At 57.0% G+C, this 20,991-nt stretch overlaps 1 protein-coding gene across 2 annotated transcripts; it reads right to left on the bottom strand.

The window, feature by feature from the left end:
- Positions 1 to 4,143: 4,143 nt before the first annotated feature.
- Positions 4,144 to 11,630, bottom strand: ERF (ETS2 repressor factor). 2 transcript variants are annotated; one of them, XM_058280326.2, is made up of 4 exons: positions 11,566 to 11,630; positions 6,919 to 7,153; positions 6,458 to 6,573; positions 4,144 to 6,346 (listed from the first exon to the last, which is right to left on the bottom strand). In XM_058280326.2, the coding sequence occupies exons 2-4, from the start codon at positions 6,948 to 6,950 to the stop codon at positions 5,049 to 5,051; spliced, it is 1,446 nt and encodes a 481-aa protein (XP_058136309.1). In that variant the 5' UTR covers positions 6,951 to 7,153; positions 11,566 to 11,630; the 3' UTR covers positions 4,144 to 5,048. The 2 variants fall into 2 exon arrangements, with proteins under 2 accessions (XP_058136309.1, XP_058136308.1); XM_058280325.1 differs by having other exon boundaries at positions 11,440 to 11,572.
- Between the last annotated feature and the right edge of the window lie 9,361 nt (positions 11,631 to 20,991).

Below are 20,991 nucleotides of genomic sequence, written 5' to 3'. Positions count from 1 at the left end.
GCCGGCGGCAGACCTGAAAGCACTTTGGGAAATGAAGTTCAAGCCTCACACGCATTCAACCACGACAACAGCGATCCCCGAGGTGTGCCTCAAAAATTAGTCGCAACTACTCTGTCAGTGAGCTGCGCAAGCCTGATGCACAACAGGGAAGAGTCCAGCCTCACAGTCTAGCTTGTGCGTACGCCTACCGGCTCCAAGAGCACTCTAGGAAATTGAGTCAGCGCCCGTCCTCCCGCAGAAATACGGCCGTGAGGCAAGCTGGGAAATGGAGTCGTTGCCACGCCCTCACCGCATTGCGGGTGTAAAGCGCTTCCCAAAGCACGTCGGGAAATGGAGTCCCACGTGGTTCCTCAGCCTCCAGTTCCGGAAATAAGCTAGGAAATGGAGTAGGTATTGCGAGCCCCCTCGGTGCGCTAGGCCGCAGGTCCTACCGGGAAGTGTAGTTGACAGCAAGGTTTCAGTGAACTTTTTACAGCGAGCCTTTGTGGCTTCTGGGAAATGGAGTTCAAAGCAACGTTCCCGTCGTCGAAGGGAATGGGTTTATCCTGAGCCCGAAGCATGCTGGGAATAGTCCAGACGGATCCTGACTTCCGGTGAGAAGAGACTACCTAGGCTTGCAGGGAAATGGAGTCCAATGAGTATCACCGGGGGCGTGTGAGCAAGAAAAGGAAAAACGGCAGTACCCTGGGGATACGGAGGGAGATCCTGGAATTGCTGGAAAGTGGGGTCCAAGAGCTGTAAGTTCCAGATGTCCGCATAGCAGGGAGAAAAAAAAAAATTCCCACCCCAATAGATTTGGGAAAGAAAATTACCAACAGTGTCTCAGAATACAACATGATCCGCATGCAATATAGGTCACACCAAGAGGCTGAGCCGAGGGTAAGATAGACGGCATCATCTGCTTCCCAAATTATGGGAACCGGGAAGGCTCAACGCCAGGAAGCCGACTGGAGGAAGCAGTCTCGGGTTTTGAGCGCTTAGCGAGTTGCCCCCTTTATCGATCAACACCAGGTAGGAGATTTGTCCCAAAGAACCCTGGGAGACAGAGTTCTTGTGTATCTCCTTCCCTCTTTCTCCCCGTCCCCAGAAACACTTGGAACTAGAATGAACGCGCTCTCAGCCCCTCCCGCTTAGTGGCCTAGTGGAATGGTGGGAAATGGAGTCTTTGGTTTTATCTCTAATATGAACCTGAGCGCATACTGTCCTACCCTTTCTAAAGCCGGCATTTCCCAGTGGACACCGCTCCCTGGGACTGGACAGATGGCAGCGCTAAAGCCGTATCGGACTACATTATCCATAAGGCAAAGTGCGGGCCTATCGCCTTTCCTTCGTCGCTGCAAGCAGCTGTACCGCCCACAGCTCGGAGCGGGTTTTTCTGGGATTTGTAGTTCCCCAGCCAATCGGCTCCTGCTGCCCTCTGACGGCAGCTCTGTGTCTAAAAGTAAAAATCAGAGCCAAGTCCCAGGACCTGAGGAACCAAACCCTACACGGGTTGGAAAAGACCCACAAAGCCGGCGCCCAGAGCGGAGCGAAATAGAGGCCGTTACTTAACGGCTAGAATCCGTGGGTCATGCGTAGTGGGCCACGCGTAGGCAACAGCTACCGAGGGGCCTGAGGTCCGTGGGAATCTTAAGGTGACGGTCCCAAGGAATGTATCAGGATATTTATAAGGACTGAGAACATTCATAAAGGGACGTTAGGACAAGTTATAAGTTTCTCTGTGTGGCCTGGAGAGGTGACAGGGTCTTGGATGGGCTTTAGTCACCAGTGAGCAATTACTGAGGACCACTAGAAAAGTTTAGGGCACGTGGGCTGTCTGTAAAAGGTCTGGGTAAGGCTGTGCAAAAACTACTGGCAACGGAGACCTTGGGAACCTGAAGGATTAGGGGTGCTTGAGAAGCATCAGGAAGTTGCTTTTCTGGGTTTTGGGGGAGATCTGAGGGAGGTATGGGTATAAAGATGCTCTCTAATGGGATGAATGAGCCTGTGAAAGATTGTGAGAGGGGAAGTGGCCTTGGCCCAATGGATAGGGCATCCGCCTACCAATGGGAAGTCCGCGGTTCAAACCCTGGGCCTCCCTGACCCGTGTGCAGCTGGCCCATGTGGAGCTGGCCCATGTGCAGTGCTGATGCGTGCAAGGAGTGCCCTGCGCCACGCAGGGGTGTCCCCTGCGTAGGGGAGCCCTATGCGCAAGGAGTGCTCCCTGTAAGGAGAGCCGCCCAGCGCGAAACAAAGTGCAGCCTGCCCAGGAATGGTGCTGCACACATGGAGAGCTGACACAACAAGATGAGGACGCAACAAAAAGAAACACAGATTCCCCGTGCCACTTGTAAGGATAGAAGCAGTAACAGAACAACACACAGCAAATAGACACAGAGAACAGACAACTGGGGGGGGGGGGTTTGAAAAATAAATAATCTAAATTAAAAAAAAAAACATTGTGAGAGAACTATAAAGGGCTTGGAAGCAGAGATATCAGAAGATATGGAAGTAACCAAGGGTGTGGTCGTACAAGAACTTAGAATTTCAGGCCTGCACATGAATTTAAGTGGGTCATTAAAGATTGGGGTTGCTGCTAGAGTTTTCAAAGCCAGGTGCCAGCCTGTGTGGCATCCCACTCAGCCAGAATCTGGGGCAAAAAGTCTGCTGGTTGGACTATGGTCTTGACCTGGAGAGCAGTTCTGGAGCTAAGAATCCACGTTAGACTTGGCTAGAATTGCTGTGAAAGCACTGGGGTTGTGAGCAGAGGCTAGTAGTAAGGGTCCTATCCCTTCCCCATCCCCATGATGCCATCCCCCTTTCTCTATCACCCACCACCACCAACTTCTCAGCTGCATCTGTGTTGCCAGGAGACATGCCTCAGCCCAACTTCCAGAAATAACCCAGTGCAGCCGTTCCCAGTGGCCCCCACCCCAGGGAGTGACTTACATCACCCAGGAGAGGGAGCAGTTGCCCACAGGCCACCACGGGAGCCTCGGTTTCCTGCCAGTATCCCAGCCCCAAATCCTTTCTTCACTGCCAACCATCATCTGGGACCACCCACCCTGGGCTGGCAAGAGATGAGGTTGAAGTGGGTAGCAGTCACCCGGCCAATGTTCCTTCTCCATCAGGGTTGCACAGGGTGGGATTTCATGGTGAAGCCAGTCCAACAGGCCCTGAGCCCTAACTACTCTCTCATGGCTGTGAGGCTTTGGGGAAATTCCTTTCCCGCTCTGGGCCTTAGGCACCCACCTTGCATCCACCTTCACTGCAGAGGTTGGGCTCATCTTTAAGGGCACTTCTGACCTGGATTCCTCACTTTCTTTTCTTCCTCACCAGAGCACTCCAATACCCAAAGTTTCTAGCATGAGCTCACCCCTCAAGTTCTGAGTTGTCCCTCATCTTGATCCAACCATCTTGGCTTCAGGGAGGAAAGCTTCCGTGTTGAAAGAACTTGGGACTTTGGAAACAGACCTCATTTAAAGTCCTAGCTCAGTTTCCTTCAGCTTCATGGCCTTAAGTGACAGTCATTTTTCACTGAACCCAACATCCTGAAGCTGAAGGAGCTCCTAGCTAAGCACTTGGCACAAAGTATCCAATCAATGGCAACTATGATGATAGAGCCAGTCCCTTCTCAGATTGCTGGCTTGGGGTGTTCATGGTTCCACTCAAAGATGACTAAAAAGTGCCTTCTACATTGGAAAGCACACAGCAGGCCTTGTCTCCAAAGGACTCCCAGATTAGCTTAGAAACACCCTAAGGAGGGTGATGTGGGCAGGATGCAAGGGAGTGCAAAAAACTATCCCTGGCTCTCCTGGGGAACTGGTGTATGAGGAGGAGGGTGGGTAGGATCCACAGAACCAGGGAGGAAGGGCATTTCACCCGCAATCAGAAGAGCAAGGGCGACACAACTGGGTGGGGTCCTGGTGGTAAAGAGTTAAAAAGCACTCGCAAGGAAAAGCAGATCCCCACAGAATGGGGGAGTGGTGTGCCCTGAGGTCAGGAGACTTTCCCAAGCCTGGATTTGAGCCTCTCAAATAGGCTCTAGCCCTCTGGCCACAGACCCACAGTCCAGACCCCTCCTTTAGAATCAATCAAGCAAAGGCAATGCCCTGCACCTAGCACAGATCACCCACCTAGCACCTAGTACAGATCACCGCATCAAAAGGTCCAAAGTTTTATTGTTTTGAATACATTCTCCAGAGGCCCCTCCCTCATTCCCTCCCTGCCACCCTCCATGTCCAATACAGAATAAGGCTTGACCACAGCCCCCCACCCCACCCAGGGGGCCCTTGCTGGGAGGCAGAGGGGGCTTCCAGTTTGGTTTCAGGCACCCCCTTCCCACCCCCCCAACCCCCTGCCCATGGGCCAGTCCTAGGAGCAGCTAGGGGTGAAGGGGTTGGACCGGTGCAGAGGTGGGGAGTGGGAGAGGGACAGCAGGCACTTATAGAGATTTGTGGCCCATGAGCGGCACCCCCTCACCCTCTTCCACTCCCCACCCCCCTACCACACAGAATTTTTGGTTCATCATAAAATTGTCCCTCCCCCCCCCGCTGTAACCTTGTGGGGTATGAGAAAACCCAGGCACTCATGGCCCCTGGAGGGGCAAAGAAGGCAGGGTTGGGGCTGGGGATGGTTGAGGAGGGGGCCAAGAGGGAGAGGTGCAAAAGGCAGAGGCCAGGGAGGGAGACAAGGCTTTACTTCCTAAGTGATTGTAATAAAAAAGTTCCTGGATATTGAGGCCAAATCCTCGGTTCAAATAAAAATCCCCCAGAATGGCAGTAGCCCCCTTAACTCCCCACTCCCTCCCTCCCCCTCCCCCACTTTGCCCGGAGCTTAGAAACCCACAGAGACAGGGGACAGCCCCCAGTCCTGGGCACCCACCCACCCCGACCGACCATTTAAAAAAAAAAAATTAAAGTTTTATACAAAATGTGGGAAAGGGAGAGGGAGGAGGCAGGGAAGAAGACTAGAGAGCTGCCCTCACCTCCAGGCCATTGGGGGGGGAGGGGGTTAAGGCAGCCAAAGAAGCATGGGTGGGGGGCACGTGGGTCCCCTGCCCACCGCCCTCAGGAATCTCGGTGCTCCAGGGAGAGCTGGGCCGTGGCGTGCTGGAGGTCAGAGCTCACCCGCCTTGGGGTGAGGGGACCCCCAGCCTCCCCGAGCCCCTCCCCACGCACCTTCTTGTCCTCGCCCTCATCCTCCAAGACCCCAGCAGCGCCCCCACCCCCTTCCAGGCGACAGTCTTCACTCCAGCGCCGCTTAAAGCGCAGCTTGAGGGGCATGCACTGGGCCGCCCCGGGCACCTCGCCGGGCTCGGGCTTGGGGGGCGCAGGCGGGGCTCGGGGCGTCTTGAACACCTCCCCGTCTTCCTCATCCTCATCGCTGATGTCAGTCACCTCCACCTCCTCCGACTCGCCTTCCGAGATCGGCTCCACCTTGATCTGCGGTGGCGGCTGCGGCGGCAGTGGGGCCAGCGCCCCCGCCCCCTCACCCAGCCCGCCTGGGCCACCGCCACTGCCAATGCCCACGCCGCTTTTGTCAGCGCCTGCCGGAGGCTTCTCCCCAGCTGCCCGCTGCCGGCGTCCGAGCGGGGGCGGCTGCAGCTTAAACTTGAATGGGGAGGAAGAGGAGGAAGAGGAGGACGAGGCCGAGGAGGGAACCGGTGGGGTCTCGGGTGCCAGGGGCGGCAGCGGGCACTTGTCAGGGCGCTGGGGCTGGGGCACCACCAGCCCAGGGTAGTGCAGGAAGGCGCGGGGGCTGAGGTGGTAGTTGTAGACGCTTTGGGTGTGGGCCTGCAGGTACCGCTTCATGTCCTCAGGGCTGAAGGAGAAGTGGGAGCCTCCCCCTGAGCCGCTGGGGCCCCCCCCACCACTGGGGTACATGGGGCTCAGCGTGGGCGAGGGTGTGTAGGCCAGGTGGGTGGGCGTCATGGGCAGAGCTGGGGAGAGCTGAGGGGGCAGCAGGGAGCCAGGCCCAGCCAGGGGAGACACAGGGAAGGGGCTCAGGGGCTCAGGGCCACCTCGGGGCCGGGGGTAGACACGGAAGACACCAGGGTCGTGGGGCAGGCGGGCCAGCGGGGGCCCGCGGAAAGCACCCAGCTCCGGAGGGCCAGGCGCTCGGCCCCGGGGGTCGTCTCCCAGTGGCTCCTCCAGCTCCGAGGTGCCATCGCTGCAGTCACTGACCGAGCCTCGGCCCAGGCGGCGGGCCACCACCGCCGAGAAGAGGGAGGACGAGGATGAAGAGCAGGCAGGTGGTGAGCGGGGGTCCTCAGTGGGGGACAGCACCTCGGAGGGCGTGGAGGGAGGGAAGCGGAAGTGGCTGCCGCCCGACGGCACTGGAGGAGCGCTCTGGGGCACCGCGCCCCCTGGCAGGAGAGGGGAAGCTTGGTGTCAAGGCTCCTGGCCAAGCCCGCACAGACAGACAGACAGCCCCTCTCTCCTCCCTGGAGACTGTACCTGCCAGCCCCTGTACTCACCAGCCAACCCCACATCGATGAAAGGGTAATTAACCAGCACCAGTTTGTTGAAGTTGAACTTGTAGGTGAACCTCTTCCCCTTGGTCTTGTGCAGAATGCGTTTGTTGTAATAATAGCTGTGGGGGCAGAAACACACAATTGGACGGTCAGTCACTGGGGCCCAAGTCTAGACTCCATCCATGCCTTTGGCATCACTTTGGGGCTGCTCACAAAGGGTGACCCCAGTGAGAGAGGTTGAGCTCCCAGAGGGGGGACCAGTGCTCCCCTCCAGGCTGCATGCTGTCCTCAGGGCACCACTGGATTACAGATGCGCTCCAAGAGGGACCAGCACTTGCCCAAGGTCAGGCAGCTAAGGACTTGGCAGAGCCAGAGTCAACCCCCAAGCCTCCTCCTGTGAGTCAGGGGCTCCCCGACAGGTGGGGACTGTCCACATTTGCTTAGAGGCCTTGGCCCCTCCTCACCGCAGGGCCCGGCTCAGCTTGTCGTAATTCATCTGGGGCTTGCATTTGCGGACACCCCAGAGCCGAGCCACCTCGTCGGGGTCCTTGATGACGAATTCCCCGTAGTCGCCCTGCCAGGCGATGACGCCCTGGTACTCCTCCTTCCGCAGCAGCTCCAGGATAAAGTGCCACAGCTGGATCTGCCGCGAGCCCGGGGACGACTCCGGCTTGTAGGCCCAGTCGGGGAAGGCGAAGCCTGGGGACGGGAGGAGGGAGTGGCCCAAGTCAGAACGCCACATCCGGGGCTCTGGGTCCCATCCCACGGTCCACCTCTTACTCCACCCTCCACGTGAGGAAGCTCCATCTCCCCTTGGCCAAGTCAGGACCTGGGTTAGAGGGAGACAGTGTGTGTCTGTCTGCATGTGAGGGGGCTAGACGGGCGCTGGGGGGAGGGCAAGCTGGAGCCTGCTCCGGCGACACCGGGAGAAACAGGAAACCGTCGGCGGCGGGTCCCGGGGCCAGTGCCAGGGGGCCAGGCACCAAGCCAGGCCGGCGGGCAGGGCTGCCAGTGGGGGAGGGGCAGGAAGGGGCGGCCGACAGACACACGTGGCCAGGCAGGCCAGAGCGCATCCCCCCCAGAACACATGGCACTCCCATTCAGTTGCCCCCCCCCCCCCGCACCCCAGCTCCTTGGTCCCCTCCTAGGAACACACACTGTTTCTTCCCAAGCCTTGACAGGGGCCCCTACTCCCACCCCAGGACCTGGGAGGATAAATTTTTTTTTTCTTAAAAGGACCAGGAGGGGTGGGGTGGCTGGTTGACGATGAGGTCAGCGCTTGCACACACAGAGGCTTCTGTCTTCCCTGGAGAGTGAAACCCAGACTGTCTGAGAGAGGAGCCCCCCCCAAGCCCTGGACCCTCTCTGCGGCACTACCCTCCCCAGACCCAGGCACATGGGCCCCACCTGCCCAGAGGGGCCCCCAGTCCAGCCCCTGAGCCCGAGCAGGCACCGCTGGAGCCCGGCGCCCCCTTCCCTCTTCTGCCTCCTCACCCTCAGCTTCTTCCCTGCCCACCTGCCTGCCCACCCGCCCCCAGCATTAACCTTGGGTAGAGGTTGGTGGTGGGCTGGCTTGTCCCTGGAGGGGATGGGCAGCCCGGGAGGGGGGGGCTGCGGTTGTTGTCATTTCCCAAACCCCAGGGTAATGAGGGGCCATCAATAATTCAGCACTAGGCAGCCGGTAATGGAGGGGTGGGAGGAGGGAAGGGGAGGGAGGGAGGGAGGCAGGGCAGGGGCCCTGGTGCAATAAGAGAAGGCCAAGGTGGACAGCTAAAGACTGGACCCAAGTCCCAGTCAGGCCTCCTTTCCTTGGCCTCCACTCAGGCAGGTACCAACCAGGCCTTTGGACAACACTGAGCTTCCCCCAAAGACACCCCAGCCTGGAATCCCAAAGGGGATCAGTCGTTTCTGTTCCCCCAGGGGCCCGGCCTTCCAAACCACACCTCACTGTGTGCCTGAGGGACCCAGGCCCCTGACCCCCAACCCTGGGTAGACTGGGATGGCCAGGAGCACATTCCTCACCTGGTCCCTGCCCCATCCAGAAAGCCCAGCTCCCAAGCAGCCCCTCAGGGCGCACAGACCCAGGTTTCGGCACCAGCAGCCCTTGCTGCTTTCAAAGTGACAGCCTCTGACAAACCCCTTCCAAAGACCCCCCCCACCCTGTACCTGCCCTGGGAATCCAGCATCCTCACCCTGCTAGGTAACCCAATCCCCAGGGTCTCCCTTCAGGGCTGAGGCCCTTGGGAACCCAAGTGACCAAGCTCCAGACCCATGAACCCTCCGACCCCCTCCAAAAGCTCCGGGTCCCCCTCAGGGCTCCAAGCTCCACCCTACTCCCACCTAAACCCCAATCTGGCTCCCAGACCCAGGAGGGGGGCTGAAGCCCCTGAGACATCAGTCTGGGGGTGGGGGGGTGTGCCGACTTCCACCCTCCCCCCCAAATTAAAGCCACCCTTCCCAGCCCACCAGCCCCAGCCTCCGTGTCCCGGTAACCAGGCAACGTCTGTGCAGCGACAGTCCTGGGAGCGGGGGAGCAGGAGGCTAAAAATAAACTTTGCAGAAGAGAGGGAGTGGAGAGACTACACGCAACACAAAGGGAACTCGGAAAAGAGGTGGGGGGCTCTGGAAAGGCCTCAAGCCGCATTCCGGGAGCTGTCCCAGGCCCCCTTGCTAACCCCCCTCCAGAACAAGGCCCCCACGGCCGGGACCCTGGCTTCCACTCCTCCCAGGGACACTCCCCACTCTCAGGCCCACCCCAATGCTGGCTTTCCTCATCGGACACAGCATACATGAGGGCCTGTTCCTGGCTTTGGGGGGGAGAAAAGAAGGGGGGGTGACGTCAGGGTGTCTCAATGGGGCTCTGTTCCCCAGGCCTTGGAGCCAGGAGCCAGGCACGGGCGAGGGGAGCATGTCTGAGTGTGTGTTGTATGTAGGTCCACGTGCTTAAAACAGGGCAACACCGAGCCCTGCACCATGAAAGCAGAGGGGTGCAGGATCTCTGGGGCATCGGGGTACAGTGAGGCAGGGGGAGGACAGCTGACATTGAGAGAGGAGTCCAGGAAACTGGGAGACAGGGTGCAGGGGTGGCAAGCCAGACAGGAAGGGCCAGGATGGCCGCGTCCCAGAAGGCACACCTGGGTTCCACGGAGGCGGGGTAGGGATTCTCCCAGACTGTGGAAGCTCGGGAGGGGCAACTCCTGAGCAGCCCCCAACTGCACGCGACTGCCTAAACTTTTCATAGGGGACTATGGGGGTCGGAAAGGAGGGGTGGTGGTAGAGGAAGGAGGAGCTGGCCTCCTGGGGGGGCCACCACCTCCCCCACTCCAGCCTGCCCTGAATGGCGCCAGAGCCGGGAAGAAAACAGGAAGTGGGAAACAGCCGCGGCAGAGGAGAGTGGGGCCGGGATGGAAGCTCGGATGGAGGGGCGCGCAGAGGACCGCCAAGAGACGGGCGGACAGACGGACCGATCGCGAGGCCATTCCGCACCCCCGCCCCCTCCCCCCGCCAAGGAGCCCACACACGGCTCGGCCCCAAGTCAGGGATGGGGGAGCAGCCCAGCCGGTCCCACCAGGCTTAGGCCCGCAGCGGGGAGGGAAGACGAGGCGGGGTTGTCTGGGCGCTTCGGCCCCCTCCTCGGACGAGGGGAGGCTCCGGCGGCCCCCCAGGCCCAGCAGCCCGGGAGCCACTGGAAGCCGAGGAGTGTGCGGAACGCACGTGACTGACCCTACTGCACTCAGCACCCCTGCCCCACCCCCAGTCCCCCTCCTCCGCCCCAATTCCCCGGCTCGGAGCCGGGCTCCGAGCCCTTTAAGAGCCGCCCCCACCCGCCAAGCGGGGAGGGGGTGGGTGGGCCGGTCAGGGCACACACCCGCACACAGGAGCCCTCGCCGCGGCCGCCGCCGGGGGAAGGAAACAAGTTTGAACAGCGGCGCCCGGCCCCTTTCCCCCTCCCCCGTCCCCGCCCCGGGCCGGATTCCGACGGGGTAGACGGGCAGGGGGCGCCTGGGACCCCTCCCCCCAGAGCGTTCCAGCGCAAAGTCCGGCCCGCGCGAGCCCGGGGGCGGCGGGGGAGGGGAAGGGGGAAAGTCCGAGTGGGAGGGGGGCTAATCCCGCTGCCCCCCGCCCGCCGGCCAAGGGGGGAGGGGAGCCTTGGCCCCTTAAGGAGGAGCAAGTTGGCGGGGAAGAGGGGGGCGGAGGGAGAAGACGGCCCGCCGAAAGCAAAGAGCTGGATAGGGGAGGGGGCCAGGGAGGAAGCCTCCGCGCCCCCTCACACGCCTCAACCCCGGGCTCCGGGGGGTGCGGGAGTCGCGCACCCAGGTCTCCCCCGGAGCCACCTTAAAGCCGCGCGTTCTAAGGTCGGAAACAAAAAGTTCCTTTTTCGAACGTTCGGGCTGCGCTTTGGAACTTTGCGACTCGGCGCGGGAGGGGGAGCGAGGAGCCGGCGGAGCCGGGCGGGGGAGGGGCGGCGCAGCCCGGACCCCGAATCCCGGGCTCCCCACTCACGCCCTCCTCCTAGAGGCCATCCCTTATTTCCCCCAACCCGGTGCTGGGCACGCGCCGCCGTGAAGGTCACGGACTGGACCGCGAAGCGCGGGACCGGGTATAGTGAGCGCCGTGGACAGTTCCTCCCCCCCCTCCGCACACGTCCCGGCCCCCAGAGTGCAACGTGACAGAGCGGCGGGGCGGAGGGACCCCGCCACTCCCGGGATCCCGGGAGTGGAGGGGAGCCCAGCCTGCGTGGTCCAGGCAGGGAGCAAGGACCAGGACCTGCAGCACCCACACCACTCCTCCCGGAGCCAGGAATTGGGGATCCCAGGCAGCACCCCCAGCTCGCGCCACAAGATGCAACAGGTCTCGAGTGCTGGGGGTTCCCCCGAACTGGGGATCACGCCGGCTCCCCCAAACCCATTCAGGCCCCCCCAAAGTTTCTCCGCCAGTCTCCCGGGGCAACAAGTCTCCCCCACACGTGCTGCCCCCGCCCCCACCTGTGTCCGCCGGGGTCTTCATGCTGGGGGGCCCGGGGCGCGGCGCCCCGACTCGCGGCCGCGGCTCCCGGCGCCCGCGCTGCCCCGTCCCGTCCCGCGCCCGTCGGGCCGCCCTCGCCGCCTCACCCGGCCTCGCCTCTCAGAGCCTCTCCCCTCCCCGCCGCCGCCTCCCGGGTTAATATCGCACTCCGGGGCCGGGACGCCCACGCCCCCCGGCCGGCGACGTCACCGCCGCGTCGCCATGGCGACACTGCGCCCGCCCCCTCCCCGCGCACTCACACACACACTTGCCGGCGCGCAGCCACTGAGGACCGACCGGCTTGGAGCTTAAAGGGGCCGCGCGGCGGGGAAGGGAGGAAGGTGGGGGCGGGGTTGGGATGGGGTCCCAGGGGTCATGACCCTTCTCGGAGGCTCTAAGGCTAGAGATAACTTAAATCCTTGGAATTCGCGACCTGCTGCCCCTCCTCCTCTCCTGCCCACTGCAGAATCCAGAGTTTCTTTGGGGGCCTGGAAGAGGTGTGGTGGGGCCCTCTTGAGGGGCGTCAGAAACTTTTGTGGGGAGGGGGCAATGACCTTCTGGGAAGAGGCAGAACCTTCTCTGCAGGGGGGTAGGGTCAGGACCTTGAAGGATGATCCAGGCGTCTGCATTTCCCAGCCTGGCCTTACCCTACCCCCCAACCCTGAGCCTGAATGGGCACAGCTGTCCAGGGGCGGGGTGGAGTGGGTGGGAAGCATTTCCCAGCATCGGAAATGGGGAGGCGGCTGTGTCCTCCTCTTCTCTGGGTATGGGGTCTTGGCTTTCCTGATACGCTGCGTCCCAGCCGGGAAGGAAGTGACCGGAGAGAATGCATTCGGCAGCCACCCCCCTCCGCCCCCCATGCACAGGCTGCAGCTGTTCTGGGGAGATGGCTGGGCCCGGAGGTATCCACACCTCCACTACTGGGGCAGGGGGTTCCGGAGGTAAGGCCAGGATGCGAGGGGGCGACCAAAGTCTGAACAAATGTTCTCCCAAGGGGCGCTGGGGGATCGCCAGAAGAGAGAAAGGCAGGGCTTAAAGATGAAGGCCAGAGCCAGAGAGCAGAGGGAAGTGTTAAGCCTCTGCTCTCTGGCTGTGGCCGGTAGGATAGATGGAGCCTGAGGCTCTGGGGAACTGGAAATCAGAGCCCAGATCGGCTGGAGGCAGGGAGCCCGCAGTGGCAGGCAGCAGGGTAGAGGGCAAAGAGAAGCATCATTCACAGGATGCCCTGGAGACAGTCTCAAAAAAGACTGAGGTACCAATGGAGGGAGGTAGGGGGGATCCTCAGAGAGCCTGAACCCCAGATGATGGGCTGGGAGGGCAGGCCTTGCAGGGGCCAGGCTCTGGATTCCCAGGACTTCCAAGCCCAGCCTCCATTGCTGGGTTCCTGGTTAGCTTTAGATCAATCCCTCACCAATGCTTCAGAAAAGTCTCAGGCCTCCTCCTTGGGGAGTGCCAGGCCCTCAGGGAAGCGTCACCCCCCTGGGGAATTATGTAACCTTGCCTACGGTCAGTGCTGCTCCCCCACGGGTGTTGTAACCCTCTGGGAGCAGTGCGGTCCAGTAATCATCATCATCATTGTTAATATTACAGCTCCCGAATTCCGAGCACTCATGGTGTGCCAGGCGCTGGGCCAAGCATTGTCCAGGGCATCTTCTCATGTAATCCTCACAAAATCCCAATGAGAGAATTACTATTGTTATCCCCATTTACAGATTAAGAAAGCGACGTGATTGGAGCAGAAATCGGTCTGCCAGAATCATGCAGCCAGGAAGTGTTGGAGCCAGGATTCCAAACCAGATCTATCTGATTCCTATCTCCCTCCCTTCACCACTCTACTTCATGACCTCCTTTACTACCTGCCCATACCCCCGCCCCTGGGATGAAAAGTTCATGTGAAGTTTCATGGATAATAGATCTGTAATTACCCCAGCAACCACCCCTGACTGGCAACATCAAATCAGAGCAAACCAGAGAGACCTGGGTTTCAACCCTACCTTTTCTTCCTGCCTGTGACATGCCTCGGCTTCCTCATCTGTAATATGGGGATATTCATTGAACCTATATGACAGGGTTATTGTGAGAAATCCATGATGTGGAATAAGAAAAGCAATAAACACTGGTTACAGTTAATAGCAGAACAAACTCTATACCCAATGGACTCCTCACCCCTCACCCTACAGACTCCCACCAACTGTAGACAATGACCACATAACAATGACAACATGAAATGGCCTATTAATGGCATAATCCCATCCCGACCCGATTGGACAGCTCAATCCCACTGTTTCTATGAAATGTAACCAGGGATGGTGGACAGGCCTCATGGATGCGTGTGAGCCATTCAGTAGGAATGTGACTCCCTGGTGACGATGTCCCCTGGGCAGCGTGACCTCCTGTTGTTTGTGCAAATTTGTCCACCACGGATACTGTATTTCCTCAGGGGCCAGTGTATCTCCATCATAGAAATGTGGACCCTCTTGGAAACTGCACTTGCTTCAAGAACACCAAGGCCCACCCCCGGACAGGGCGAACCCCCACCAGTCCTCTGTGAAACGCCCAGAGATTGTGGAATTTTGATAGAAACTATTCATCATCACCAGCCATTCCTCTAAGACCATGTCACCCACCCACGGCCATGTCAACTCCAAGGAACAAGGGGATACCCCCCAGTGCATTGTGCAAATCTCCACAAATGTCCCTGGCGCCCAGGGCAAGGTGGAGCCACTCTTGGAACCAGGACCCGCCTCCGATGAACAGTGTCACGGGCCATGGAAAAAACTGTCCAGACAATGAGGACAGTCCCCACCGCCATGGACCTCATAGTTCTCATTCCAGTGTACTGCCCTGACTTAGATAACACTGATCTTACTGTGGTCAGGCTAAGGTGTGCATATGGGCCTGTTCCCACAGAAGCCACAACATTTCCCAGACTTGTTACCTCCCAGCAAGGAGATTTTGTGATCTGTATAAATCACAGTCAGAACCACCCATAAACCCTATGAGTAAGAAGGATCCACTAATGTTCTACAAACATTGTACTTCCTCTAGAAAGACAAAGGCCGCCCCCCCCCCCCCAAACAGAGAGTATAGTCACCATGAACAGTGTGCTATGAACAGAGAATGTCCTGCACCCTCTACTCTCCTCCATCGCACAGGGCACATGTTTCCTTGACGACCTCCACCAGCCTCAGGGTTTTATGAACCGTCTCAATATAGGCTACTCCCAAATTTAGGTCCCTAGCCCAGGACTCTCCCCTGAACTCCAGTCCTGCACCTCCCATCGCCTGACCAGTGTCTCCATTTGGCTGTGTTGAGCTTGGCAAGTCAGAAGTGGTCCTCAAGTGGTTGAGGACCTGCTTGCCACATGGGAGATCCCAGGCTGGGTCCCCAGGGCCTCCTAAAAACAAAAACAAACAACAAGCGAACACATGAAAAAACCAACTCAGGTGGGAGCCGATGTGGCTCAGCGGTTGCGCACTGGCTTCCCACATACAAGGTCCCGGGTTCAAACCCTGGCCCCGGTACCTCAAAAAATAATAAACATTATTTAAAAATAAAATAAAAACCAACTCAGGGAAGCCAATGTGGCTCAGTGGTTGAGGGCCAACTTCCAAGTGCGAGATCCCAGGCTCATTCCCTGGCCCCAGTACCATAAAAAAAAAAAAGTGATCTTCCTGAGCTCCCCCAAACTGCCTCCTCCCCATTCTTCCCCTGTCTCAGGAAATGCAGGAAACAGCAACTTTAAATGTTCAAGGACAAACTCCTTGACTCCTTTTTCCTATCTGACATCCAATCTGAAGGGAAGTCCCATCAGCTCTCTCCTGGCTATCTCAGAATCAGCTACACCGTGGTGGTCTGGGGTCTCCTCACTGGTCTCCCTTCTGCCACCAGCCCCCACAGTTTGTGCTCCCCCTGATAGCCAGAGGGACTCTAGCAGATCAGATCATGTCCCTTTGCTGGCCAAAACTCTCCAGTGGCACCTCTGTTCCCTAGAAGAAAAAGCCAGCCCTTGCAGTGGCCTACCAGGCCCTTCCTCACTGACCTCACCTCCCACCTCTAACCTTCATTTCCACTCCACCTACCTGCCAGCATCTTGGCTATTGTGTGAACACACCAGGCCTACCCTTGTCTTGGGGATTTTGCCCCTGCAATTCAATCTGTCTGGAAGACTTTCCCCCCAGATGTCAGCACAAGTCAATCTCTCATTCTCTTTTGATTTTACTCAAAATCACCTTCTCGATTAGGCCCTGACTGACCACCCTATTCAAAATCGCAACCTGCTTCCCAGATTCCTATGTCCCTTCACTGTTATTTTTTGCCATAGCACTTATCCTCATTTGACATATATTTCAATAATTTATTTGCTTACTGTCCGGATCCCTCCTGTATAATGTTAGTTCCAAGAGGGCAGGGATTTTTGCCTGTTTTGTTGCCTGCAGTGTCCCCCAGGGCCTTGAGCAGAGCGTGGCACAGAGTAGGGGCTCAATCTATAATGAATGGCTATGCCCACCTTTAGACAGTGAACTCCATGTGCTCAGGGAAACGCCAACAAATGCAGTCCATACACACGGAGGAACCCTCATGAACAGATAATCCAGTGCAACGCCAGAAGGAGTATGAACACCAGTGTGGACCCCACAGGCAGAGGAAATCCCCAAAAAGGGTGTGATTGTCCTTCAGAATGTCGGCACCACAGAAACAGGGACTGTGGTTTAGTTTGTTCACTGCCTCCCCACCAGTGCCTACAACAGTGTCTGTTATACAATAAGCGGACAGTAAGTATTTGCTGAAGTGAACTGACTCCATATATAGCTGGTGTAAGCCTGCCAATGGTGTAAGCCCCATACAGACAGTATAAGGTCCATAAATGATATAAACATGACTCTTGGATGGAGAGTACAAACCCCAAATGGTGCAACACTCAAAAAAATGTCTGAACCCCAAGAGAGGCAGTGGGACTCTCGCAAACCCTATATAGACAAGGTGACCCTCATAAATGGTGTGAGCCCCTTATCGACAGTGACCTGATCATAAATGGCATTAGCCCCAAAGAGATAGTGAGACGCTCATAAATGGTGACAGCCTCAAATAGTTAGCGCAACCCTCAAAACAGTGCGAGCCCAAGGTAAACGATAAGCCCCTTGTAAAAGCTGTGAGATCCATCAAGAGAGGACAACCCTCCTAAACAGTGTAGACAGTGAGACTCCTGTAAACGGCGTGAGCCCCATCTAGATGGTGAGACAGCACATACGCAGTGTGGGCCCCATGCCAACGACATAGTCCCTCATTAGTGTGGTCTACCACAGAGGCAGTGGCACTTCTTCAACACTGTGTGAACCCCTCCATCAAGAGGGTCAATTCCCATAACTTGAGTAAACCCCACATGCACAGTGTAGACATCCATATAAATAGGGAAGCTTCCCATAAGCAGTGTGAACAGTGCATGTGGCCTCATGCAAGGCAACCCATGAGCCCATGTGTCCTACATGGAGAGTGCCTCCTGCCCTGGTGGACTGCTACTTGATGAGTGCAGGCTCACTAATGGGGACAATAAACCCCAGTGGCTATATGGCAGTTTCATTTCATCATGGATAATATAGCCCTTTCCCACAGACAGGGAGAAAACCTATGGCCCATTTAAACCCTCTGGGACTTTGCAACCTTCATAAAATCATATAACGCCCCCCCAAATGTCTTAATTCTCCCATAAAAAGTCACCCAATCCCCTTCCAACATATGTATCATGGACACTGGGACTCCTTCAGGGGCCCTAGAATAAAGACAAAATGGTAACAAATAATCAACAACAACAAAAAACAAACAAATAAAAACCAAAAATGGTGGGAAATGGATGTGGCTCAACTGATAGAGCGTCCATCTACCATACAGGAGGTCCAGGGTTCGAACCCAGGACCTCCTGGCCCTTATGGTGAGCTGGCCCATGTGCAGTGCTGCCGCATGCAAGGAGTGCCCTGCCACGCAGAGGTGTCCCCTGTGTAGGGGAGCCCCATGCGCAAGGAGTGCGCCCTGCATTGAGCTGCCCTGCACACAAAAAAAGTGTAGCCTGCCCAGGGGTGGCACCGCACACACAGAGAGCTGACCAGCAAGAAGACACAACAAAAAGAGACACAGATTCCTGGTGCCTCTGAGAATGCAAGAGAAGAACACACAGAAGAACATACAGCAAATGGACATAGAAAGCAGACAACGGGGGGAGGGAGGCAGTGTAAAGGGAGAGAAATAAATAAAATAAATCTTAAAAAAAAAGAAAATGGTGAATTCCCGAATGGCAAGGACTTCCCAGGTCCCAATCCAGGACAGAGTACATAGACGTCCCAAGTCTCATTACTGAGCACACGCCACATGCAAAGCCCTGGGTGAAACATCTCAACTGAACGAGGTAGGTTCTCTAATTATCCCCATTCTTCAGATGTGTAGAGTGAGACTGAGAGAGGTTATGCACCAAGGTCACACAGCTGGAAACCGTTGCAGCTGGAACCACAATTGCATTCAAGCAGTAGGCCATAATGCCTCCTGATAGATTGATAAATGCCCATAACATGCTGAACCCCGGGATCCTTCTCCCCAAACACCCCATACTACCACAGCACATAGCAAGTAGAAGCCTCACAGACAAGGTTCCCAAGAAGACTGGGACAGTATAAACTCTTCAGTGGTGAGAAACTCCTGAGTAATAATAATTCTAACTGTAGCTAACATCTTCGAGCACTTACTCTGCTCCCAACACTGTTCTAAATGATTTGTCCATGTTCATTCATTTTATCCTCCTAACAACCCTATGTGTCAGGGTACTCTTACTATCCCCTTTTTACAGAAGTGGAAACCAAGGCACAGAGGGGTTAAGTGACTTGCCCAAGGTCACACAGCTAGGAAGCAGCAGAGTTGGGACTTCAGCCCTGAACAACCTGGCTAAGCCTGTGCTATCCTGCCTCCTGCATCTGCATCATCTCTTCCACCCCACATGACAGTGTGATTTCAAAGAACTGTGTAACTATGTTTACTGTGTTTTATATAATCGCTCCCCCTCCCCCACCCCAGGGCAGGGAACAGCTTCCAGTGTGCACCTTTCCTTCATGAAAGAGAAAATAGGTGGCCTCAGACAGTCTGAGCTTCCAAGGATAGGTCTCCTCCTTCATGCAGGGTATAACTCACATACACAGTGGGGATCCCTCTGTGGACATCATGATTATACCATAGTCAAGGACAATCCTGCTCAGACAGTGGAGACTTCCTTTCACTGCAGCAGAATGTTCCCAGAGCAGGATGATTTCCTTGATGGAGAGCAAAAACCATTCCACTTATGGTCTAATTCCATCTCTTACCTGATGGGCACTGACTGAGGAACATGAAACCACATCCAAAACACAATGTGAACGCCTGCATGATCTGACCCCCCATGTACAATGGCATCTCTTTTGTACCCATGAAGAAGTTAACACAGACAGTGCACATCTCTGTGCATGGGGGACTTCCTGTGACTACTGGGAACCACTTTTGTGACAGTATGAACCATTTTTCAGGCGTCTAATGTGAGCATTGTGAATTCCCTTGATTAGTGCAAATTTCAGCATAAACTGCCCAAAAGGTATAAAATTTCCCTCAGCTCAGGACTCATCCAGTATGGAAGCATGAACTCTCTTTTAGTATGAGATTAAATCAGTAATAATGGTATGATGGCACTAGGTGATAGTATAAATAATAATATAATAGCGAAAGGAATGGTAGACGAGTCCTTCGGAGTGTGAACTCCTAGTAGACAGTGAAATACATTTTCCCCATTCTCAAAGCCAATCCTCTGTGGACAGTGAGACCTTTCCATAGATAGTGGGAAACTCTTTCTCAGCGAACTCGGTGGATTCTGTTATTTCTTCCACCCCCTGTGTGAACTAGCCACACACCGTCACACATTCTCTCAGGCATAGTGTGAATGTTATGTGGACAGAATGGACCTGCAATAGGCTGGGTACATTTCCCTCACACCTGGTGTTAAGCCCGAGTGGCTACTGGGAACCCATCATAGGCAGCAGAGATCTCCCTTGCGGCCAGTGTCCATCGCTCCCCATCACTCCCTGTCCAGTGTAAGTCCAACGTGGACAGAGTGGGTACACCGCAGACAGGTTCACACTTTGTGTAAACCCCACATCTGGGCAGCGGGAATCTACTTCTTGACAGGGCATACATAGCTCTCCTTCAAACCCACAGAGTGAACTTCCCCCAGGGACCTTAAAAAAAACTCTCCCTCCCGCCAAGTGTGGACATCCACAAAAGAGTAGTTCTTCACAGGATGCAGTGTAAAGCCCCACGGGTGCTGCCTTTTCCTATCTCGTGCCAGTCTTCCCCCCCGCCCCCCCCAATGCCTGACACAGGCGTGTATGTCAGAAAACTGAGCCACTCTAGACGTTAAAGTCTTTACGGAGGTGACTTTGTCCCTAGGGCCCCCGAATCCCAGGGCGCGCGCGTTGCCTACACGGCAGCGCGCACCAACCCCCACGCGCGCACTCTCTCCCCTCCCGGTGGCAACAGGGCTTTCCGCGAGGCCGCGCCAGACTTTCTGGGACTGTTGATTGGTCACAGTCCCGGCCGCCCGACAGCCAATCAAGCGGGGGAAAGGTGACATCACTTGTTCTCCTCCTTTCCCCCCTCCCCCAAACTTCCCTACTCCGGGCTACCAGCAGCAACAACCACGTGGGGGAGGGGTAAGAGAGTAGAACCCGGTGAGGTCATTGCACCGCCCCGGCCACTGCTGATTGGTTGCGGGGCTCGCGGGTGGCGGTTGGCTGCTTCTCGCACCTCCCCCTCGTGCTGCTACCGCCGCCGCTGAGAGAAGCCACCGGCGACGCTAGAGCCGGGAATCTGGGTGAGTCGGGGCCCTGGGTCTAAGATGCTCCTGGTGTCCGGTGAGACTCTCGAGGAACTGCCCTTTCAGACTTTTTCTCTTCGCCCGGGTTCTTTCGTGCTCCAGGCACTCTGTCACATGGGAGTTGTAGTCTGCCTTTTACTATGGACTATGGGCCGGAGCCGTAAGAAGACTACCATTCCCAGCAGGAATTGCGACCAGCAGGTCAACAAACGTTCGGGCCACGCCTCCTCTCGTTGTTCATTGGATAGCTCGTCCCTTCGCCCCTCCTTCTTGCATTTAATTGGCTACTGTCCCTCCCAGAGGCTGGGTTCCGGCATAGGGTGCCTGACGACTGGGTACTGTATTCGTCACTCGGCAATAAGGCGGTCTGCAATTGGCCAAGACTGGTGTCCATCACTTGTTACGGGGCAGGACCCTGAGCAGATCGGGCGGTCGTAGGCTCAGGTTGGTGTCGGTCCCGAGGGGAGGGAGGTCTTGGACCTTGGCCCCTCCCCCTGGCGCTGCCGGGTAAGCGCGGTTGGTCGTGGCGAGCGTCGCTCGTCGTTGAGAGGCGGAGCCGACCAGGCTGCTAGTATCTATTGGTCCATGCCGACGCCGGTCAGCGGGGTTGTGGCCGCTGATTGGCTGGCTGCTCCAGCTGTTGCAGGTCCAT

This window comes from Dasypus novemcinctus, chromosome 18 (assembly GCF_030445035.2).
Source record: "Dasypus novemcinctus isolate mDasNov1 chromosome 18, mDasNov1.1.hap2, whole genome shotgun sequence".
Classification (NCBI taxonomy): Eukaryota; Metazoa; Chordata; class Mammalia; order Cingulata; family Dasypodidae; genus Dasypus; species Dasypus novemcinctus.
Note: the sequence above shows the minus strand (reverse complement) of the source record. Positions and strands in the feature narration are given on the sequence as shown.

Excerpts from the sequence above, each read along its gene's own strand:
- ERF (XM_058280325.1), bottom strand. The coding sequence starts at position 11,461 with ATGAAGACCCCGGCGGACACAG. Across the intron at positions 6,574-6,918 it reads AAGCTGAGCCGGGCCCTGCG|CTATTATTACAACAAACGCA; the intron begins GTGAGGAGGGGC and ends CTGCCCCCACAG. Across the intron at positions 6,347-6,457 it reads CATCGATGTGGGGTTGGCTG|GGGGCGCGGTGCCCCAGAGC; the intron begins GTGAGTACAGGG and ends CTCTCCTGCCAG.